Source organism: the organism of the source record quoted next, unplaced genomic scaffold (assembly GCF_019419815.1).
Source record: "Pyrus x bretschneideri cultivar Hongxiangsu unplaced genomic scaffold, Pyrus_bretschneideri_v1 Contig57, whole genome shotgun sequence".
Classification (NCBI taxonomy): Eukaryota; Viridiplantae; Streptophyta; class Magnoliopsida; order Rosales; family Rosaceae; genus Pyrus; species Pyrus x bretschneideri.
In genome coordinates, this window is record NW_025999795.1 from 509,638 (window position 1) to 521,812 (window position 12,175).

Genomic DNA, 12,175 nt, shown 5'->3' on the forward strand with positions numbered 1-12,175 from the left:
TAATATTACAAATGCTAAAACCTTATAAAAGAGATATTCTTGTGTTCGAATGGCCACATTGTGCACTATACACTAAAAGTGAGATCGTAAAAGAAGGGTGGGATCATAATACAAAAAGATGACATGTTTTACGGTTATGACCAAATAATCACATAATTTGATCGTCTGATCTAAGAATTAAGACATAGTGTGAAGGAATAAACACATGCTTGGTGATGTATCCCAAATTTTGAGAAAAAAAAAAAGATAAAAACACTTGCTTAAAAAGCACTCTCACCAAAATTAAAACATAAACACACACTAAATTTCCTTTTTAGTGATTATTTAAAATAGAAGTAACAAAAAGGCTCAAAGTGCTACTCATGGTCACTCAGTATTACGGTCGGATGATATTCCTCTTCATTTGGAAGTGAGAGGTTTTAGGTTCGAATTTCGTGGATGGCGAATTCCATACCAAATTAGGCTGCCCATTGTATGATTTTATCGAACTTCTCATCATATAAAAATATCGATATACTAAAAAAAAAAAATAAAAGTGCTACTCACGTGACCGACCCTCTATAGTCCATTCCAGTCACGTGTCCCGGCGCGGAACTCATGTGCGACTCTGCAAGAGTTTCTCTTTTCTCTGCCCCCATCCAAACCAAATCCAGCATTACCCAGTTAACCCACAATTCCGCTGGCGCGTAACCGTCATTCACCTCACAGCGCGTAGAACACAATCTCTGCAGTCGTTTCTCAAGCGTTAAACACCCCATCCCTGCAACCAGCACCAGTCCTCCGTACTCCTTAACATCGAACCGTCCACCAAACAAGACTCAAACATACCGAACCAAATTAACTGTTGAGATTCTCTCAAGTCTCCTACCGTAATTGCACAGGATCGGACCCTTCTGGCTTCCAAAATTACACGTTCGCTTTTCAAAATTTAAATTCCCACTCAAACCAAACGGCGCCGTCAAACACGTCCGTCATCTCACCCGCTATAAAATACCAGACGTCAGTCCCTCACTCTCCAAAACCCTTCGTCTTCTTCCTTGACCATTTCTCTCTTCCAGAATCTTCTTCTCCTTCTTCACTCTCTCTCCTCCACCAAAATGCGTGAGATTCTCCACATTCAGGGAGGCCAGTGCGGCAACCAGATCGGCGCCAAGTTCTGGGAGGTTGTCTGCTGCCGAGCACGGCATCGACTCCACCGGCCGATACCAGGGCGACAACGAACTCCAGCTCGAGCGCGTCAATGTCTACTACAACGAAGCCAGCTGCGGGAGGTTCGTCCCACGGGCCGTCCTCATGGATCTCGAGCCGGGAACCATGGACAGCGTCAGATCAGGGCCCTACGGCCAGATCTTCCGCCCTGATAACTTCGTCTTCGGCCAGTCCGGCGCCGGAAACAACTGGGCTAAGGGTCATTACACCGAAGGCGCCGAGTTGATCGACTCGGTCCTCGACGTCGTCAGGAAGGAAGCCGAGAACTGCGATTGCTTACAAGGTATTATTTCGAGTTCGATTTTAGTTTCTAGATCATTAGATCCGTGTGCATTTTTTGAAATTTCGAGTGTTTGGATACAAGATTTTGATTAGACTCTGTTTGGAAACAATTTCTTTGTTTAGTGTGTGCGAATTGTGAGGTTTATGACTTGTTTGGCTACAGGATTTCAGGTTTGTCACTCTTTGGGTGGCGGGACTGGGTCCGGAATGGGAACTCTGCTCATTTCCAAGATCCGTGAGGAGTACCCGGACCGAATGATGCTCACATTCTCCGTGTTTCCGTCGCCGAAGGTGTCCGACACCGTCGTTGAGCCATACAATGCAACTCTCTCAGTTCACCAGCTTGTTGAAAATGCAGATGAGTGTATGGTTTTGGACAACGAAGCGCTCTACGACATTTGCTTCCGAACACTGAAGCTCACTACTCCCAGCTGTGAGTTTTCTTTTCTTTTCTTTTCTTTGTATAATGTACCCTGTTGAGTCATAATCATAGTTTTTGAAGTTGAATTTGAATGTGTTTACGGTACTCTCTCGGGTTTAGCATTTATCTGCGGGATTAGATATTTTGTATTGTATGCTTATGTCGTGTAAAATTTAATTGGAATTGTGAATTGGAGGAATAGTGGTTAATACATTGGTTTTTCGAGAGTGAATTGTTCGTTTTTTCTCTGTTTGTATTTGTATTGAAAGTGCAGATGATTCACTTTGTATGAAGTATTAGTTATGCACTTTGGGCTTTTGATTATTTGTGTGTTTTTCTGTATTGACAAGATATGGTTGAGTCCTGTTTGCATTGGTATGGTTGTTCTTTTGCCGCTCCTTTGGTCTCGGGTCACTGTTTTGTAAGTTATGCAATTTGACTAATTGGTTCTGCTTATAAACACAGAAGCCTGTAGCCTTGTGCAATTTACGTTCACTTGTACCCTGTAGCTTCTTTTGATGCTACATTTTTCGAATGCCTTTAGAAATTGTCTTTAAAATGGCTCTGTGGTTACGTTTTGTATCTTATAAATGTTTATATGTTTAGATTCTTACTTGTTGGTCTAGTTTGCAAGACAATTGAGGGCAGTAGATGTTTTTGATATTTAGTTCCTGTTGCTACGAGAAACGCGACGTGAGTTAACCAACGATTTCTCATTGGTTCAGTTGGCGACCTCAATCATCTTATTTCTGCTACCATGAGTGGCGTAACCTGCTGCCTTCGTTTCCCTGGTCAACTCAACTCAGATCTCCGCAAGCTTGCTGTTAATCTCATCCCATTCCCCCGATTGCATTTCTTCATGGTTGGGTTTGCTCCGCTCACATCCCGTGGATCCCAGCAGTACAGGGCGCTTACTGTTCCAGAGCTCACTCAACAGATGTGGGATGCAAAGAACATGATGTGCGCCGCTGATCCACGTCATGGGCGGTATTTGACTGCTTCAGCCATGTTCCGTGGCAAGATGAGCACCAAGGAAGTTGACGAACAGATGATCAATGTTCAGAACAAGAACTCATCCTACTTTGTTGAGTGGATCCCGAACAATGTCAAGTCCACTGTTTGTGATATTCCACCAACGGGTCTGAAGATGGCTTCGACCTTCATTGGCAACTCCACATCCATTCAGGAAATGTTCAGGAGGGTGAGTGAGCAGTTCACTGCTATGTTCCGCAGAAAGGCTTTCTTGCATTGGTACACCGGAGAGGGAATGGACGAGATGGAGTTCACCGAGGCAGAGAGCAACATGAACGACCTTGTTTCAGAGTACCAGCAGTACCAGGATGCTACAGCCGATGAGGAGGGTTACGACTATGAAGAGGAAGAGGAAGTTCAGGAGGAGGCTTGATCTTGATCGCAAATGTTCTCTTTTTTGTTTAAGTTGTGTTGCGGATTTAAATACGCTTCTGTTTGGGGTTTGGATTGCTGGATTCTGGTTCGTTCTTCGGCCATGATTCGTGTGTTTGGTTTTTTTCATTTTCCTTAGTTTTTAGATGGTAGCAGTTGAGTTGTCTGAAAATATGTTTATTGAATATGTTAATCGAGTCTATGATATGAGGGTGGTAAGTAAAGATTAAGATGATTAAAAATGCATTTTTGTTTCTTCTGTCAAATTGTTAATCTTGGATTTGCCTTTAATTACTACCTTCATATGCATTTTATTCATGAATTGATAGAAAGTTTTGGTTCGTGTTTTTAGTTTCGGTTTGATTTTCAATTGGTTCGGTATTCAGTGTGATTTTTTTCAATTTTTGGTTTTTCGAACCCACTCCTATATTTTGGTGTCTATAAAAGTTCCCGTTTTCGATAATCAGATTAAGTAGACTATCCAAACCACTCAGGAGCCAGCCTTTGCATTAACCACATGGAGTTAAATCTACTTTGTTCCACTGTTTGACACAAAAATGTTTTTTCGGCCCAGCACTATGTAGTTTCACCTGGTGTGAAAGTTGTCTCAATCATTAAGGATTCAGTCATACCAAAATCTTTCTCCATCCACGTCAATGTTAATTTTATTGATTGCGGACAATCGCTCAATAAATCGGTCTGCTGATGAAACTAAGCCATGGCATTTCTTAATTCTGATGAAATGTAGAATGTATGTGGTCGTCCTTTGAATGAAGTTTGGGTGGTTGTGAATCTGGTGATGGTGGAGTAAGTTAAAAGCCACCATACTAATGTGTGCTTTCTGTTAGATGTCTCTGTCGTTCGGGCCCCTGGCCAAGACCTAAACCTAAACCCACCAACCAACCAATGTTTATATAGAATGAGGATCCTTTCTAGATTCTCTTTGTAAGGATTTCGGAAATCTTTTAATTACGTTTGTTCATATACATCGTGCGGTTAGTTTTTATCAGGTACTGTTTATATTCAATTTTAAATAAAAAAATTTACAATAATTTCTGATCGTACGATGTATGATGAACGAACATGATTGGAGAATTCCGCAATCCTCACAAATATGAATGCAATTTGACAAACAAACTGATAAATCATGAAGCGTAATTGGCAACCATTGAGGATGATGATGGTGTGTATTGTGTAGTGTGTCCAAAAGCATATGATGCGGCACACTGTAATTAAGTCCAGCATAACTCATTTAGCCCAATCATTCGAAAACTTCGCCGGTTTCTCATCTTCTACACTTTGAATTTATTCGAGAGAAATTTTTGTGTTCGACAATCGGATCACAAAGGAGTGCTGCCTCTGCATTAGGGTTTATACCGACATGGAGCAGATTCACAATTACCTGATTCAACCAACCGAACAAAAATTTCTCATCTGCTATATATCATCCGGTTTCACTTGGTGTGAGGTATGTTTCATCTTTTCTTAAATTAATGGGAAAAGGCACACCAATTAACCTATCAAACAAGGTAAATGTCCCTTTAATTTTAGTTGACCATTTAGTTTTTGGCACCATGCTATACATATTATGGTACGTCCACTACTTGTTGGCCAGGCTAATTTTCTTTTTACAAGAAGTGATTTTCATATTCGAATTTTTTTATGCATTTTTTATTTTTTACGTAATTTTCCAAATTTTCCGTCAATATTCATGTTAGCATTCAACGAGAGTCATCCTATAAAAATTATCTTCAAATTTCTAATTCCGCCCTTGACGCCAACTCAAGAAGCAAACATACATATAAAGGCTGTAGAAAGCATTTTTATTATTAAATCCATCTGAAAATTAAAGCATACAAAAGCTAGAACGCAAGCTTTAACAACACAAATAGCTCACTTAATTAATCTACATACGCAGTACTTCTGAATTCTAAGTTCCATATATTGTAATAATTTAAACAACACATAAAGATATTTTGGTGCAGAATATCGAGCCCGGCCGGAAACTCAGCCCTTGGTGCATTCATGATGGTGTACTTACTAGGAGAATTTTTTTTTTTTTTTGACCGGAACACGAGTGGTACACCACTTGTTTTTATATAAATGATGGAAACTTTTATTTTTTTAGTTATTAACCTTTTAACACACATATCTTACCATTTGTATAGTGACACTGGTGTACCATCCTGTGTTCCCGTCACACTGAAAAATCTCTCTTAGTAAGGAGACTGGGCTGGGGCACCCTCCGCTGGTGTATAAGAAGTTGCCAAGTTCACTGAGTTGATTGGCCCTGGTGCTGTTAATTTCGCGTTGATTGGTCCCGGTGCAACATATCCAGAGCTACGAATCTCCGACATCTCTCGACGAGCATTTGCTCCTTGTGCTTCACAAAGTTTTGGTAAAAATACACCTTCACCAGCAGCAAGATTGAAGTAAAGGTCAACAATGTTGGGGCAGTTGCCGTAACACTGAGGGGAGCAAAGTTTTTGTGTGAATCGAGACTCCAGGAGAGAGTCCGATGAGATGCCGTAGGATTTGCGGTCAAGCCCACAAGACTTGATGCACTTCTCGCTCTCGATCCAGTCCTTCAAGTTATCAGCCTCAATTTCCGATGTTCGGCACGTATACGCTTCCTCTCCGCTTCTTCTCACATGCTTCTCAAGCACACAGCGTTTGCCGGACGATGACACCGCGAATGCGCATGCATCGTGCTCTAGATTCTCACATGTTATTCCTCCTGCATGCATGCATCGTATTATATATTTTTTGCAAATAATTAGCTGGTTATCTCGATAAATATTGATTGATAACAAGTTGTTTGATAAATATTGTTGGTTTTCAACGAAAACTGAAAACCGACAACAATTACTAAACAAGTTTTCAATTTTTAACAAATGAAAAAATGAAAACTGAAAACGAATGAATATCAGACGATATGGTAATGATCACAAACCAACCTAGAGTGGCTTGGACACAAACCGCAAGGGCAAGAGCCAACACTGCAAGGGTCTTCAAGCACAAGTTAGAAGCCATCAAAGAAGCTAGGGTTTCAGAAATATAAACTTTGTGCCTGAGCTACAGAGAGATGAAGAGGAGGAGAAACTTTTATTTTAATTTATATTTTGTGTAAATGCATATGGTGGGGGGAGTCATTATATAGTTGTAGGGTTAACTGTAGCATTTAGAAAGAAAACTATATATTTTAAATTATTAATTAACAGATGGTCGTCGACTTTGAATAAGTGAAAAAATGGACACGAACCCTAGTTTAGAATTTCGTAGAGAGAGAGGACCCCACGAGAGAGGTTGTTATCATGACCTTAATGCCAATTTTAACATACTAGTCAAAGTTTACGTGGCAACTTGTTCCTCCGCTATCAACGGCGTAGATGCGTGGTTTTATATTTATATACCAAAATACCATGTAGATATATGCCATATTTTATATCCATGTGTGTGTGTGTGTATATAGTGCTGTCTGTAGTAGTGAAAAAGAATCTTGTCTATGCAAGTTGCTACGAGTTTGATTTCAACTGATCTCTGTCCTCCCTAATAATGATTTGTTTAACCTACTATCGCTATCGATCTACTTATATATATATATGTAGTATGATTCATGATTGGAAATGCTAATTTGTTGAAGGCTCCGTTGTTTGAAAGTTAATGAATTGATGTTGGAGATATAATTTATGTTATGCTTTTTCCAGTGAAATAAACAAATTTATGCTATTTTACTTAACCTAATTTGCTAATCATTCTGGTCATGTAATGGAAGACAACAATATTAATTATTTGCTCAAATAGCATCACTCGATCGATAACGACGCCTAAAAGGTAAAAGGATCCCCATGTAAAACCAATTTGATACTTTCATTTCGTTTTAGGCTTTAGCAAATCGTTCCAACGAATGCAGGGACAAAAAAGTACTAATTAAAACAGAAATATTTTGTGTGACGAAATAGTGAATAAATTTTTCGTAAAAAAAATACTTTTTGCCCATTAATTTTGACTTTTACCTGTTATTAAATTGTAAACCTTGTAATGATTAAGTTCGATCTATCTGCCTAACTTTCAGTTGTATCGTATAAATATATATGGTATACATTTCACCCTCCAATCCTTTTGTGTGGCATTTTGCTTTCATATTATTATCTTTCCCTTTTCAAAAACCCACCGTCAAATTATATGAGACAGCTTGCAACCTAAAAGCAGGTCCATGGCTATGGCGGCAACCCACTCATCACCACCACCTTACAAATACGACCATATTATATATGGATTAATTAACGAAAATTTCAAATTAATTAGGCATATGCATGCAAAGTTGTGTACGAAACTGCATGATTTACCACGTTGTACGCATATATGTAATGTCACAAACATCAAATTTGATTTGATGTTGTTAATTTCTGTAACGGTTTTTGTTTTTGTCCTGATAATTTCAGATGGTTCAAATTTCGTAGGCTGCAGGTCTGTGTTTTTTGGACTGATCTTAAAGCCCCTTTTTTGTCAATTCTTGGTTAGCTTGATGGAGAAAATTAACACAACATATACCGATATGAGAGATGCTAAAGAGACTTTATCAAATGTGAAATTCTCTATGGATTCTCTGACATCTCATTTTTTTGCACAATTTCTGTATCAACATTATAAAACATTGTGCTAAAAACATGAGGTGGCGAATAGTCATACTTAAAGAGAGTCTTCTTAACATTTCTCATGTAATGTAACACATGTTTTCCTAATTTCTTGTCAATTACTGGTATTTGAAAGAAAATATTGAAAAGTAAAACGTAGACCTACTGGAAGTCTGGAAGACCTTAACACATCATATGCAACTTATTTCTTGTTCAAAGTGCTATACTAGAAAAGATAAAATACTGAGTATTAATCTTTGATTTCTTTTAAAACAATAAGGTGGTGTTATTATTTTGTGTAAAGTGTAAACAACATTGTTGATAGCTTGAAATGTTACGCCTTTAGGGTATATTCATAATTATCCGTATCATAATTTGAGATAACTTCATTTTATTGCCTCAACTTTCATCAAAATCGTACTTTACTATTCACTTTTTTCATCTCACTTTCATACTTAAAGTTTGTTTTTTCTCCACTTAATACTTCCGATAGTTGATCTTTCCGTTAATATCCTTTGTTAACCGATGACATGGCATAATTTTGATCCACCAAATATGTGCCCCGTGGAATTTGAAATTAAATAAACTTAAAAGTATGAAAGTGAGACCAAAAAAAAAAAAAAAAAAGTGAACAAAATACGATTTTCACAAAACTTCATGGTAAAAGGGGAAGTTACCCAATAATTGAAGTAATATAATAATACAACGGGACTGTGTTCAGATACATAAAAATTAGTTCACATATATAAAGAAAAATTACTTCCACATAATATGGAACGTTCTCCTCCGCGGTTTGCGGAGTCAAATCTTTAATATTAGGGAATGATTAATTAGAGATTGTCGTTGTTAGGTATCAACGGACTAAGATATCACATTAGACTTTCAAGTCTGAATTCTCCTTTTTACCTACAAATTCCATGCCCGTCCATATATATTTAACGACCAACTAATGAGTGAGTGTGAGACGGCGAGGGAGCCATGCTTTTCGCAGTTATTTGAATTTTTGTTACCCCCGGAATTACCTCCGGGAGTGGGAACAGTGGTGTGATGAGACCTAATTTACTTTTGAACTTTTAGTTAAGCACTTTAACTAACTGAAATGATAGTTCAATTGATTGTGTTAAGCATAAAGTCGTAAGTAGGAACGAGAGAATCTATCCTGCAACATAAGGCATTAGCTCCTGGTGTCTGCGTAATGCGGATGCAAATCTGTCGACATGATGATGCACTATTTGTGACACACAATATTTAACATGATACACATTGATTGCTTTGGACCTCAGTCACAATTTTATTTAACAATATTTGATAATTGGTATTTTTTTTGGTCCAAAATAAGGGGTCAGTTAGTGGCTTCGTCATAGTAATCCACCATTCCGAGAGTCGAGAAGACTCATAGAGGCATTATAAGGGGCCAGTTGGTGACTTCGTTATGGCAATCCACCATTCCAAGAGCCGATAAGACTCATAGAGGCATTTCAACCTCCCTTTGGCCACCATTGTGTAATTCATCAGCTTCAAAAATCGAACACAAGGCGTGTTATGTGAAATATGGACTTGTAATTCGTCCCTAACCACTGAACTACCTGCCGTGGTGGTTGATAATGGATATGAAAGACCTTTTTTCTTTTACAAAAAACGATAACGAGATTTTATTGATGAACCAACATGATTACAGAGGTAGGGTTGCACAAAGGGTTTATGGTTTAGGATTGTTTGCATGGAATCGAGGTATTGAATTGCAATTCCATGCATGCAATCTGTGAGCCAGTGACTTTTAGACGTTGTCTGGGCTTCTACTATTGAGGTCTCGTTGAGATGGTGTGGGCTTCTTAACCATTTCTTTTAGAGAAAATTGTAGCAAATGATCTCTCAACTAAAAATTCATAATCATTGGTTTATTAACTCATCAAAATATACAGCTATGGTTCTTTTCGTTAACTCCGTCAGAATTCGATCAAAGAGTTATATTGGAAGGACTATTGCTATAATTTGGTTAAAGTTGAGGGACCATTACTACAATTTTTCTCATTTGGTTTTACATATTTGCTCCTCGATTCAGCCTCATGTGCATGACATGTGACTCATTTTGACAGAATTTCTACTGAGTTGATGAAAGGGACCATAGTTGCATGTTTTAAGGAGTTAAGGGACCTATGGTCATTAATTTTTAGGAAAACTAATAAAAAAGACTTGAAAACTTTGAGTTTTAATGATAAGGACAAAATAAATAGTAAAGTGAATAGTACTAGGTTTGATTTTTTAGTGTAAAAATGTGGTTTTTCGTTAAAGTGAACAGTACCGCGAGCTTTCTGTTAAAACTCCCTTAATTTTTAGTTGAGGGACCATTACTCCAATTAAGTTAAAGTTAAGAAATCATTGCTACAATTTCTTTTTTCTTTCCAAAGAGAGATGATGTAGGCTTCTTAACCATCTCTTTCCAATGAGATCCAATTACATTTTTTCAAACCTTTTTCTTTTTTAATCAATATGCATTTCTTACTCTCCGAGGAATTCTAATTCTTGAAGTCCAAAGCTTGTGATGAACAATAGCAGAGCTAGAAAATTTTTACCAGATGGGTTAGCTTAAAATTTAAATCTTTATAGATAAAGAAATTTGATACCCTTTTTTTTTATATAATATCAGCTAGCTTAAAAAAATTTCACAAGGTGAGTAAAAAATTTTTGTAATTAAACAAATTCAAACTTGTACATGTACAAGAAGCAATAAAAAAAAAATAATTTAAGAAAAAAAAAAGTTTGTAAACTGTATTATATAATTTTATATAATTAAACCTAGAGAATTTGAATTAGTGACTAAATATATGATGGGCTACATTCGAAAATCAATCAAAATTACAAGTAAAATTTTATTTTTCTCCAGAAGCCACCTGGGCTATAGTCCATGACAGCCCTTAACCTGGCTCCGCCAGTGGTGGTGAATATGTGAAAGTATTTATCTCATGTTCTATGAATGAATTAAATTAACCATCCAATTTGGCATTTCTAGACAAACTAATATCAGAGACGACCGTGATCGCCAACATGCCAATTCTCATTCGAATTAACATGGGAATATGATGCAGTGCCCAGAATGATAGAAACGAGTCGCTAGCTAACTAGCCGACTACTGTGATAAATATTCGTTCATGAATCATGTGGGGTTTCTTCACACCTGCCATGTCTATGAGTACATGTTCATATATATATGTATATACATACCTACATACATACATATATATATATGTATATATAATTGGCCCTGATTCCAGAACGACAAAAGAAATCAGGGCAATAATTAATCATAGTGGTTCAACTATCATTGGCCTTGAGGCCCCATTGCTCATGGGGCATGAAATTATCCGACAACAATTACTATTTAAGTACTAAATTTGTCGATGAGACACAATCATGTTGGTTCTTGCCTTCAACAATTGTCTGAGAAAATATCTCGTGCAGGATTAATCCTGTTGTGTAAGAAGACTGTTCCTAATTTTAATTCGGTGAATGTAGAACATCACAGTTTCTTGACATGATAATATGCAAGACTATGAATTAAAAAAAACAAAAATGGATAGTGAGATGATCGATCTTTTAGCCCTGGGTGATCAGAGCAGGCACATGGTGAACTGAATTGTACGGAAACTATGAAGATAATGGAACAAACTAAGAAACCTAGCTATTATTTGCAGTTGGATGGATATATTATTTGCAGTTATTTTCCAGTTAAACAAAACCTAGCTAGTGAGAGGTAGTTTCTGCAAACATTTATGCTTTACCCGATAACCAGCTGCAAATTTAACAAGAGAATATTAAAATTAACTAAATAATAACCAATATGTTAACAAGCTCTCAAGAAATTCATCAAATTAATTCACAAAGTAATGAAGGTCTGCTTTCGATTTCATACCAGGATAAACCGATTTATATCACATGACTTAGAGATTTAGAGCTGATGATGGAAACGTCCGAAGGGATCGCATGATCAACTACACAGACGAAAACATAACCGACCATACGTCCTGTGCGGATGATGTTTGACATATCTGATCAATTAGATCAATGCGATCCCTTTGGAAGCCTCCACCTGCACTACTGTATTCCTCAAAACCCTAACTCTCAGAAGAAACATGCATATGGCATATATGGTGATCCAAGTCTCAGGAACTGGTTATTTGGGTTGGGTTCTTGATCAGTTGAGTTATATACAAAAGGAAAAGGT

General features: G+C 37.4%; 2 protein-coding genes across 2 annotated transcripts; one reads left to right on the forward strand and one right to left on the reverse strand.

The window, feature by feature from the left end:
• The first annotated feature begins 1,019 nt into the window (after window positions 1–1,019).
• Window positions 1,020–3,582, forward strand: LOC103932202 (tubulin beta-1 chain). The gene is given in 4 exon segments (XM_009341755.3): window positions 1,020–1,169; window positions 1,171–1,492; window positions 1,655–1,924; window positions 2,638–3,582. Coding segments are annotated over 4 exon segments (1,344 nt in total). The 5' UTR covers window positions 1,020–1,097; the 3' UTR covers window positions 3,318–3,582.
• A 1,543-nt stretch (window positions 3,583–5,125) lies between these two features.
• On the reverse strand, window positions 5,126–6,435 carry LOC103932203. Its single transcript, XM_048571151.1, has 2 exons — window positions 6,274–6,435; window positions 5,126–6,053 (listed from the first exon to the last, which is right to left on the reverse strand). The coding sequence occupies exons 1-2, from the start codon at window positions 6,347–6,349 to the stop codon at window positions 5,533–5,535; spliced, it is 597 nt and encodes a 198-aa protein (XP_048427108.1). The 5' UTR covers window positions 6,350–6,435; the 3' UTR covers window positions 5,126–5,532.
• Window positions 6,436–12,175: the final 5,740 nt, after the last annotated feature.